A 12,315-nucleotide genomic window follows, 5' to 3' on the forward strand; every position below is an offset into this window, starting at 1 on the left:
CTGGGGCTGCACAGTTTTACAATGCCACCAGCAATAAATAAACCATCTCTATTTCTCCACATCCTCTCCCAACACTTGCTTTTTTTCCATTTTTTAAATAATAGCCTTATTAATGGGTGTGGAATAGTATCGCACTGCAGTTTGATTTGCATTTCCCTGAAAGCTAATGATGTTGAGCTTTTTTTATTGTGCTTTCTGAACAACTGCATCTCTTTACTCCCCTGATCTTTAACACAAACTATATGGTATAGCAAATTATTACACATAATTAAGCCCACATTTGTATGTTGATTTCAAAAATTCAATTTTTTCTTAAATAAATTGTTTATACTAAGATAAAATTTGCATAACAAAATTAACAACGTTAATGTGTAAAAAATCAGTGCATTCATAATGTTGTACATGCCTCACCTCTATCCAGTTCTAAAACATTTTCATCACCCAAAAGGGAAACCCCATATCAATTAAGTAGTTCTCTCCCTCCTCTACCTCACCTCACCCAGACCCTCATAAGCACTAATATGCAGTTAGTCTCTATGATTTTACCTATTCTGGATAATTCATGTAAATGGAATCACACAATATGTGACCTTGGTATCTGGCTTCTTTCAGTTAGGATAATGGTTTTGAAGTGCATCCATTAGTAGCAAGTATTAGTGAGTCACTCCTCCTCCTGACTGAAAATCATTCCATTGTATGGATATAACACAGTTTGTTTATACATTCATTAATTAATGGAAATTTATGGTTTTTTTCCATCAAAAGCTGGAAAAGATGGCTTTTGTATATAGTGATGAAATGTACATTCCTGTACAAGTTTTGGTTTGAAGAACAATTTTGAGTTATTTGGGTATATTACACAGGCATCAAAGAGTTGGGCCTTTGGTAACTAGATGTTTAACTTTTTGAGTAACTGCAATACTCTTTTCCACAGTGGTCAAACCATTTCATATTCTCATTAGCAATGTGCAAGGGTTCCAGTTTCTCAACATCCTTACCAACAATTGTTATTGTCCATCTTTTATGTTATAACTATCCTAGTGGTTGTAAAGTGAACTCATTATGGATATGACTTGCATTTCCCTAATGATTAATGATGCTGAGTATCTTTTCATGTATTGGTGGCTATTTGTATATCACCTATGGAGAAAAAAAGCCAATTCAAGTCCTGTGCCCATTTTTCTTAACTGGGCTATATGTATTTTTGTTGTTGAGTGGCAAATGTTCTTTATATATTGTGGATATTCTTATCAAATTACAATTTGAAATTTTCTCCCATTCTGTAGGTTGTCTTTTTATTTTCTTGATCATGTACTTTGATGCACAAAGGATTTCAATTTTGATGAAGCATAATTTATCTACATTTTCATTTTCTTTTGTTGTTTTTGCTTTTGCCATATCTAAGAATCCATTTCCAAATCCAAAGTCATGAAGATTTGCCTCTACGTTTTCTTCAGAGAGTTTTATGGTTTTAGCTTTTACATTGAAATGACTTTGGTTATTTCAAACAAATAATGGTGTGAGACAGGGACTCACATTCATTATTTCGCATGTGACTATGCTGTTGTCCGAGTACCATTTACTGAAGAGATTATCCATTGAATGAATGGTTTTGGTACCCTTGTCAAAAATCAATTGACAATAAATAAAGGGGTTATTTCTGGAATCTTAATTAAATTGCTCTACATTTTTTATCCTGATGCCTGTATCACATTCTTTTGATTACTGTAACTTTACTGAAAGTTTTGATATCAGGAAGTGTGAGCCTTCTGACTTTGATATAAAGGGGGTGTGAGCTTTCCAACTTTGTTTTGTTGTTGTTGCTAATTTTTTCTAAGATTGCTTTGCCTATTTGCAATTTTATATAAATTTTAGGATAAGCTTTTCCATTTCTGGCAAATTGATCTATAGAATTAATTCTTTTTTAAAATACATTTTTATTTATTTTTAAAAGATATATAGATCACACAAAATATTACATATGCTCCACTCCCCACACCCCACACTTTTCCCACAAAAACAACTTCTTTCATTAGTGTGATACAGTCATTGCATTTGATAAATACATTTTGGAGCACTGCTACACAGCATGGATTATAGTTTACATTGTAGTTTACACTCTCTTAGAATTAATTCTATAGATCACATTGAATAGTACTGGCATTCTAACAGTATTATGTATTCCAAACCAAGAATATGGGGAGTCTTCCCACTTATTTAGGTCCTTTCCATTATATTCAGTGATGGTTCATACTATAAAGTGTACTTCTTTAGTAAAATTTATTCCTAGAAATTTTTTTCTCTTTGAAGATATTACAAATGGAATTGTTTTCTTAATCTAATTTTTAGTTTGTTCATTTCCAGTGTATAAAAATACAACTGATTTTTGCATGCTGATCTTGTGTCATGCAACCTGATTGCATTGCATTATCTCCAATAGTTTTTGTGGGGGTTTGCATCCTTTAGAATTTTCTATATTTAATATCACGTCATTTATGGATAAGGATAATTACACTTTTCTCTTCTGCTATAGATGCCTTTTATTTATTTTTCTTCTTTCCTAACCGCTCTGGCCAACATTTCCTGTATAATTTTGAAAAAAATTGGCAAAAGTAGCCATCCTTCTTTTGCTACAGATCCTAGGTGGAAAATTTTCAGTCTTTGCCACTGAAGATTTTTCATTACATGCTTTATCATGTTTAGGAAGATTCCTTCCATTCCTATTATTTTTAGTTTCTTCTTCACTAAAGGGTGTTGGATTTTGTCAAATGATTTTCTGTGTCAGTAGAGATCAAGTGGGATTTTTGCTTCATTTTATTAATGTGATATATTATATTGACTTGTATTTTCAACCACCATTTTATTCCTGAGATAAATCCCATTTAGTTGTGGTATATAGCCCTTTTATTATGCCACAGGATTCAGGTTGCTAGTATTTTGCTGAGGATTTTTGCATATATATTCTTAAGGCATATTGGTCAATAGTTTTCTTTTCTTGTGATGTTTTTATCTGGCTTTGATATCAGCATAATCATGAATTCATAGGATAGGTTAGTAAATTCCCTCCTCGTCTATTTTTTTTTTTTTAAGAATTTAAGGACTGGTATTAATTATTTTTTAATATTTGGCAGAATTCATCATTGATCAGTGAAGCCATCTTGTCCTGGGCTTTTCATTATTGGGAGGCTTTTGATTACTGATTCCATCTCTTTACTTGCTATAGTTCTGTTCAGATTTTCTAGTTCTCCTTAAGTCAGTTTATTTATTTATTTATTTAAAGACTTATTTTTTATTTATTTTCTCCCCTTCCCTCCCACCCCCAGTTGTCTGCTGTCTGTGTCTATTCGCTGTGTGTTCTTCTGTGACCACTTCTACCCTTATCAGCGGCACCGGGAATCTGTGTTTCTTTTGGTTGGGTCATTTTGTTGTGTCAGCTCTCCATGTGTGCAGCGCCATTCTTGGGCAGGCTGCACTTTCTTTCGTGCTGCATGGCTCTCCTTTACGGGGAGCACTCCTTGAGTGTGGGGCTCCCCTACACGGGGGACACTCCTGCATGGCAGGACACTCCCTGTGTGCATCAGCACCATGCATGGGCCAGCTCCACACGGGTCAAGGAGGCCCGGGGTTTAAACCGCGGAGCTCCCGCGTGGTAGGCGGACGCCCTATCCATTGGGCCAAGTCCGCTTCCCTCCTTAAGTCAGTTTAGGTAGTTTTTGTATTTCTAACATTTTGTCCATTTCATCCAGGTTATATGATTTGTTGTACTATTGTTGATTACATTTACAGCTATGAATTTTTCTCCAAGTGATGCTTTCACTGCTTCCCCTGAGTTGTGGCTTATTGTGTTATCATTTTCATTTATCTTTAAGTACTTCCTAATTTCATCTGTAATTTCTTATTTGATCCATTGACTGTTTGAGAATGGATTGTTTAATTTCCATATATCTGTTGTCTAGTTTTCTTTCTTTTCCGATTTTCCTTCTGTTTCCATTTCATTTAATTTTACTGAGTCAGAGTAGATAATTTACTTGGTTTCACTCAATTTAATTTCATTGGAATTAATTTTGTGGTCTGGTCTATCATGAAGATGTTCCATGTGTATATAAGAATTATGTGTATTCTGCTGTTGTTGAGTAGAATATTTTATACTAGTCATTTAGGTCTATTTTTTTATATTGTTAAATCTTCTGTTTCCTTTTTGACATGCTTTTTAATTTATTTCCATTATGAAAAGTATAATAATGACATCTTCAAATATCACTCGAAACTCTCATTTCTTCAATTATGGTAGCTTTTGCTTCACATATTTTGGGGTATGTTGTTAAATGCATAAATGTTAATAATTCTATTATCTTCTTGAAGGAGTGTCCTTTTAATAGTCTCTTGTAACAGTTATCTCAAAATTTGACTGAGATTAGTATACTTATTCCAGCTTTCTTTTGGTTACTATTTGCATAGAATATCTTTTTCTATCCTTTCACTTTCAAATTAGTTGCCTATAAAGAGTAAAGTGAGTCTCTGGTAGATTGCACAGAGTTGGGTCATGTCATTGTGTCCTTTTTACCCCTCTTAGGCTTTTAACTGTAAAGGTTAATCCATTTTTATTTAAAGCAATTAATGATAAGGAAGGACTTCTTCCATTTTGCCATTTGTTTTCTATATTTTTTATATTTTGTGTTCTATTATTGTATTACTGACTTATTTTGTGACTGATGGTACTACTAGTGAATTTTTTGTAATTCCTATCTTAGTTATTTTTCTGTACAATTTTAGTTTTATATACTGTGGTTTATATACTTACCTATGAAGTTACCTTTACAATTGTTCTTTATCTATTTCTATGGTTTCCAATTACCATCAAGTTTCCTTTCATTTCAGTGCTCCTTTAAGTACTTCCTATAGGATAGATCAACTAATGATGAACTAACTCAGTTTTGATTTATCTGTAAAGTCTTAATTTCTCCTTTATTTTTGAAGGATAATTTTGCCAGATACAGAATTCTTGGTTTACTTTTTTTCCCACTAATTTATATATGCTATCCCCACTGTCCTCTAGCCTCAAGGTGTCTTGACAATAAATTGTTAATCTTTATGAGGATTCCATGTGCACGTTGAGTTTCTTCTCTCTTGCTGCTTTCAAGACCCTCTCTTTCAGCAATTTGACTATAAATATGTCCTGGTGTGGCTCTTGAGTTGATGCTGCCTGGAGTTTGCTGAATTTCTTAGATTTGTAGATTCACGACTTTCATCAAACTTGAGAAGCTTCAGTAATTATTTCTTCAAATGTTCTTTCTGTCTCTTTATCTCTCTCCACTCCCTCTAGTACTGCCATTATGTGCATACTGGTACTAACGATGGTGTCCCATGGATCTCGTAGGCTCTGTTCATTTTCCTATTCCTTTTTCTTTCCATTCCTCAGACTAAGTAATCTCAATTGGCCTAAGTTCAAGTTCTTTTTTCTTTTTTATTCTATTAGCTGTCTCCCTTTATTGGCAAATCATAAGTGCAAGTTCTTTGATTCTATCTTCTGCCTGCTCAAGTGTGATGTTGAACTCCTCTAGTGAATTTTTCTTTTCACCCATTGTATTTTGAGCTCCAGAATTTCAATCTGCTTCTTCTTTTATATTTTTACCTCTTATTTATATTCTCTATTTTTAATAAATAATTATCCTATGTTTTTGTATTTCCTTATCTATAATTTCCTTTAGTTCTTTGAATAAATTTCAGACAGTTGATTTAAAGTCTTTGTCTAGTAAGTCCAATGTCTGGTTTTCCTTGGAGAATTTTTGTTGAATTATTATTTTTCACATGAATGAGCCATAATTCCTTTTTCCTTTGCCTGCCTCATAATTTTTTGTTGAAAATTATTTTGCACATTAAAATATGACACCTCTGTATATCAGATTTCCTGCTCTCACTGGGGCTTGTTGTTGATTCCCGCTGTACATTGTTCTTGATCATTTGTATAGTGACTTTTCTAAATTGTTTTTGTAAAGTCTGTATTCTTTGTGTGTAGCCACTGAAATTTGTGTGACATTAGCCCATTAATCAGCCTGTGTTTACAGAGATCACTTAAACACCTAAATTCAGAAATGAACAAGAAAGACAGAAAAAAGAAAAAAAATTACTCTCCCAGTTTTATTAGATTGGCTTGTGTTGTGGCCCTTCTATGCTTGTCAGGCTTTTTACAACTCTGCCTTGGCCTTCATTTCATGTCATTTGGGTCCTAAAGTTCAGCAAGTGGTGAAGGCTTAGTGTCTTCACAGGCCTTTCCTGAACATGCATCCAGTCCTCATCATGTATGTGGTCTTCACTATTTCTAGGTATATATGGGAGCTTTGAAAAGTCATTTCCCTAAAAATGTCTTTTTTCAATCTCTTCCTTCCAAGGCATTTTTTTGTTCTGCTATTGCTTGTCTCAGCTGTTATGTATAAGCTGCAAGTGGCTGCCTCAGCAAATGATTCTGCCAAAAAAACCCACAAAAAAACAAAAAAACTGCCCAGGAAGCCACCCCAGCCCTGGAATTACTGCGAGTCTGATAAAACAAAGGCAAGTCATTTTGCTGATCATTCAGGGCACTGGCAGACAGGTCAAAACTCAAGCATAATTATTTGAGAATAAATTCCATATTATTTCTCCTGGTATCAGTAATCTGTGACACACATACTGACACACATACTATGAAGACAGCCACCAAAAATCCATGGGATGGGGGAAGGCAAGTGGGCAATTTAAAATGCCACAGCACTGTCTTAGCAAAATGGAGCAGCTCTTTCTTCCTTAATCTTTGCTGAGGTTGTTGTAAGTTTTTGACTAGATTCCAGTGTTCTGCAAAAGTTGATTCTGACAGTTTTTGCCCTTAATTTCTTGTCTTTGCAGAGCATCACAAACCAAGAAATCCCTATTTTGCCATTTTGAGTGATATTCTAGTTCTTATATTTTAAAAAATACAATTAAATATCTGATGTGAAAAATCCTGCTTTCAAGTTCCTGCTCTATTTAAAGGAAAACTCTTCTGCAGCAGATTATCAATAATTACAACACAAAAGCTAAATAATAAAAGCATGAAATATTCTTACCATTCTTCAAATGAAGTTTCAAACTGCCAAAATAAAAGATTGCAGTAAAAGTCAAATTTTATTTTTCATGAAAAGTACATAAATGTAACTTTCACTCAAATTCACTAATAAAGTCATTAGTATTCCACATACGCTACTATATTTCTGTCAAATTTAACTTTCTGTTGTTTCCCAAACTGATATATACTTTCATACCTATTCTTCTACCTTTATAATTTTATCCACCTAATTGTTCTCTTCCTAAATTTATGTGTTTCTAAACTAACCCCTTCTTCATTAATGCCAGTTCATATACTATTTCCACCCAAAAGACTTTTCACAAAGTTGGAAGTATATGACATCCCATTGGATTTTAATATATTACCAACCAAAGGGCAATACACACAAAATTATATGTGTATTCATAAATATTTAATGTTCCCTAGTATTATCCACCTTCTGTGTATACAATCCTTGGATGGGACCATGGTCTACAGATACATTCTCATGATCCCTTGAGCAGTAGGATGTGACATAATTACCAAAAATGCAAGGTCTATATAATTAGAACACCATAAGTTTCATAGATGATCTCCAATTTAAGATAATAAATTTAGACATACATGATTACTTCCTTTTTATTTCCAAATCACACAAAAATTAAAATATCTGGAAAAATATGTGCATGTGTATATATATGTGTATATATAAATACACAACAGATTCATCAGAATACATATTTTAGAAGAAGTCTCTCAGACATAGAAAGTGAGCAAAGTAGACTGGTTATGAAAACAGAGTCCAAAAAAAATGTTCAACTCAGGGAAGTGGATGTGGCTCAAGCAGTTGGGATCCATTCTACCATATAGGAAGTCTAGGGTTCATCCCAGGGCCTCCTGGTGAAAGCAAGCTGGCCTGCACAGCAAGCTGGCCCAAGCAGAGAGCTGGCCCACACAGAGTGCTGGCCTGTGCAGCGAGCTGGCCTGAGCCGAGTCCTGACACATGCAGGAGTGCTGGCTCATGAGGCAATCTGGCCCAAGCAGAGAGCTGGTGCAGCAAGATGATGCAACAAAAAGAGACACAGAGGACAGACAATAAGAGATGCAGCAGACCAGGGAGCTAAAGTAGCACAAGAGATTGAGCACCTATCTCCCACTCTGGAAGGTCCCAGAATCGGTTCCCAGTGCCACCTAAGGAGAAGACAAGCAGATGCAGAAGAATGCACAGCAAATGGACTAAGAGATCAGACAATGGGGGTGAAGGGGAGAAATAAATAAATCTTAAAAAAAAACATGTACAACTCAAAACAAATTAGATTCTATCAGTATCTTCTGGCTGGCTGGCAATCTTTGGAGCCCCTTGGCTTTTCCATCATATGGGAATACAAAAAGGCAGTGTCTTCTACTTTCTCTTCCAAATTCTATTAACTTCCATCTTCCAGTTACTCCCTAAGACTTTTCCTTCTGTGCCCAATTTCCTTTGCTTATAAAGACTTCAGCCAATTAAGCCCACTCTCACTCAGTGTGGACACACCTTACCTAATATCTTCAAAGATCTTATTTACAAAGATCTTATTAACACCCACAGGACCAGGAGTTAGGACATGAAGCTGCCTTTTGGTAAGGGTATGACTCAATTCCCATCAGACACCCTTTCAGGTTAGGGAAGAGGGTTCTCTCTGCAGCTTATGAGGAATTACCAGGGTGGGGAGAATCAGCAGGGGATAATCAAAGTAAATAAATGAAGGCTCTCTGTGAATGAGGTGGTCAGTCTTACTGCTTTTCCTCCTCAGATGCAAGATACATGGCTGAGAATTTGCCGTTTAGTTGCTGCCATAAGAGAGCATCTCTCTAACTACATTGAGAGTCTGTCTAATATGCTGCTAACAACGGAAGTTATGGTATAGGGAGAAACAAAATAGAGCCAGGCAACTAGTGGAATTTCACAATGGGCATAAACAGGTGGGTGAAGGAAAAGAAAGGCAGATTCATCTAGCAGTGAAACAGTCGAAGGTGCTACAAATTCAAATGTGAGCTTATTTCAGCAAAAGCAGAGGCCCCTAAATGTCATGCCTGAACATATAACTTCCTACCTACAAAGAGCCCAGTAATATTTTCTACTTGACAGATAAAAGTCTTTAGTGTAGGCAGACTCCAACAGCTACCTCCCCCCCCCCCAAAAAAAAAAAAAAACAAATAAGGGAAACGGACTGGCCCAGTGGTTAGGGCATCCGTCTACCACATGGGAGGTCTGCGGTTCAAGCCCCAGGCCTCCTTGACCCGTGTGGAGCTGGCCCATGTGCAGTGCTGATGCACGCAAGGAGTGCCCTGCCATGCAGGGATGCCCCCGTGTAGGGGAGCCCCACGCGCAAGGAGTGCACTCCGTAAGGAGAGCTGCCCAGCGCGAAAGACAGTGCAGCTTGCCCAGGAATGGTGCCGCGCACACGGAGAGCTGACACAAGATGACGCAACAAAAAGAGACACAGATTCCTGTGCCGCTGACAATAGAAGTGGACAAAGAAACAAGACGCAGCAAATAGACATAGAGAACAGACAACCGGGGTCGGTGGGGGGGGGGGGGTGGGGAGGCGGGGAGAGAAATAAATAAATAAATCTTTTAAAAAAAAAGAAAGTAAAAAAAATATATATAGCAAACAGTAAACAGTCCGGGGCTTTGTTTATATACACGAAGTACAATGAAGAGTATACAAATATTTGAAGAAAAAATTAGAGCATGGAAAATAAGAAAATTTACTTCAAACATAATCAGAATAGTGGAAGGAACAAAAACAAATGAAATAATAAAGTCAAGGCCTAAATATAAACTATGATTTCAATCAATCTTGGAATGTGAGAGAAAAGTACCCATTTGACCTTGACTCTTAGAATAACGTCATGCAAGTGATGGAGAAACAATGCCATATAATTACATTTCTTCCCTTTAGGTCCAACCACAATCTTTCTATTATTTTAAATGCTCTTTATTGGTTTTTACTTTTGATTCAAATTTTAAACCAAGTAGAAAGGACCTAATTTCAATTTTCAGAATAGAATATAATTGTTAAAGCATCCCAATATAAACATCTTGACTGCTATGACCAAAGCTGAGAAGTGATGAAGAGGGGAAGGACATAGAAATATAATTATTTTCTCATCCCACAGAAAGTGAAACCAATCCTCTTTAATGTAGAAGATACATAAATAGAAGTTTAATTATATTTATTTAGAGTAAAAATGGAAGAGGAAAAGACTTGTTTTAATTTTGTGTCATTCTATTATTAAATTATTTTTGTGAGAAACATACCCTCCATTATAATTTTTTATTTAATTTTTTAATTATCTTTTTAAAATTAATAGATCACATAAAATGTTACATTAAAAAACATGAGGTTCCCATATACCCCACTCCCCACCTCCCCACCCCCACCATTTTTAATTGTATTTTTTGAAGACACATAGATCACAAAAAATGCTACATTAAAAAAATTTAAGAGGTTCCCATATAGCCCACATACACACACACCCCACTCCTCACACACCAACAACCTTCTCCATCACCACGGTACATTCACTACACCCAGTGAACACATCCTGGAGCACCACTGAACCACAACAATAATAGTTTACATTGTAGTCTACACTCTCCCCCAGCACATTCAGTGGATTATGGCAAGATATACAATATTTAGCACCCGTCCCAGCAATATTGTTCAGGCAATTCCAAGCCCGAAAATGCCCCTACTTCACACCCCCTTCTTCCTCTCCCTGCCCCCAGCAACCACCGTGGCCACTTTTTCCACATCAATGCTACAATTTCTTCCATTATTAGTCACAATAGTTCTATAGTAGAATATCAATAAATCCATTATAATTTATTTACAATTAAGGACTCATTTCCAATGGAGGCTAAGCAACTCAAGTTACAATAGCTTGCATTTGAAACGCAGACAATAAAACTGGTCAAATAGTTCCCCATAAAAGGAAAAAGAAAAGTAAAGGAATTGAACACTCATTTATATAGATAAAATGTATAAAATTAATCAATAGCATATATAAAGACAGTTCTTGTTCCTGGTGGAAAAACACTTAGATTGCCCGAAATATAAGAATTCCCTATCTTCATAAAAATGTCTGATAGAAGAACACATAAAAATAATTAACTGTTCAGTATTAGGATCATGAAAATGATTAAGGCAAGATGGCATCGGTTTAAGTGGGCACTCACCACCTCTCTTGCAAAAAATGGCTGAGAAGGAAGATCCTGTCTGAGTGAGCAGATTTGGGGATCCACAGTTAGAAGGCTTCAGGGCATCGATCTAGAGGGAACAGCACAGAGATAAAAAGCCCAAGGGAAAACCATGAGTTTCTTGTCCTGGTGGCTGGAAACTGCAGGCCACGTTCAAGGCAAAAAGCCACAGCAAACCCCCTGACTCTAACCAGTCACCAAAGGGGAGAGAACATTCTCCATGAGTAAGAGGGTTCTGATGAAGGGTGGCGAGGAAAAGGTTTCATTTCTGTTGCTTTGGTTACCTGGACCCCCTATGAACTTTAGGGAGCATACCACCTGGCAAGAGGTGGACTGGGAGGAAGGGAGAGGACAATCTGCTCAAGCAGTCTGATTTACCTAGGTACTGGGAAAAACTGGGAAAGAGGAACATGGGCTGGGAGAAGATGGAGTCAGGCAATTGCCTGGTCCAGTGCTGAAAACGATCAAATTCCAACTCTGCTGTCACTGCTGTCGGGCGGCCCGCCGCAGGCGGCGGGGTTCAGTTGACTCAGGGAGAGCTGCCGGGGGGCCGGAGGCCCTTTGAGCCAGCAGCAGGCGGCTCAAGGTGTGGTGGGGATGCGTAGCGCGGTGGAAGAACGCCACGGAGACGAGGACTGTGCGCAGGTCTACTTTATTGAGGAAGTGCACTCGGTTATATAGGGTTGGGAGAGGAAGGGGTTACTGCTGGGGCGGGCTGGTGACGGGGTGGTGGCGGATAGGTGGGTAAGGGCAGATGGCTATGAGGTAAGCAGTGGCTATGGAGGGAGGCAGATTACATGTTGGCAATGTGGGCGGGACTGGCGGGAAGAACAGCAGCGGCTGGAGAGGGAAGATAACAATGGCTAGGAGGAGGGGTGAGGGGAGGCAGCAGCATGAGCTGCTGCTAAAAGGGGCTATAGTGTAAGGAGGTGCTAATGGTTAGCGGGCAGAGGAAGTGAGGTGGGGAACACAACTCCCCTAAGGGAATCGGGCAGTAGGAAACACTTACTTC

At 37.3% G+C, this 12,315-nt stretch overlaps 1 protein-coding gene across 1 annotated transcript in view; it reads right to left on the reverse strand.

Annotated features, from left to right (window-relative positions):
• CCDC178 (coiled-coil domain containing 178) overlaps positions 1-12,315 on the reverse strand; it is a 530,711-nt gene that overhangs the window by 428,980 nt on the left and 89,416 nt on the right. The window contains exon 6 of the mRNA XM_004479016.3: positions 7,080-7,102. Coding sequence (XP_004479073.2) covers positions 7,080-7,102 — 23 coding nt within the window. The remainder of the gene's footprint in view (positions 1-7,079; positions 7,103-12,315) is intronic.

This window comes from Dasypus novemcinctus, chromosome 16, assembly GCF_030445035.2.
Source record: "Dasypus novemcinctus isolate mDasNov1 chromosome 16, mDasNov1.1.hap2, whole genome shotgun sequence".
Classification (NCBI taxonomy): Eukaryota; Metazoa; Chordata; class Mammalia; order Cingulata; family Dasypodidae; genus Dasypus; species Dasypus novemcinctus.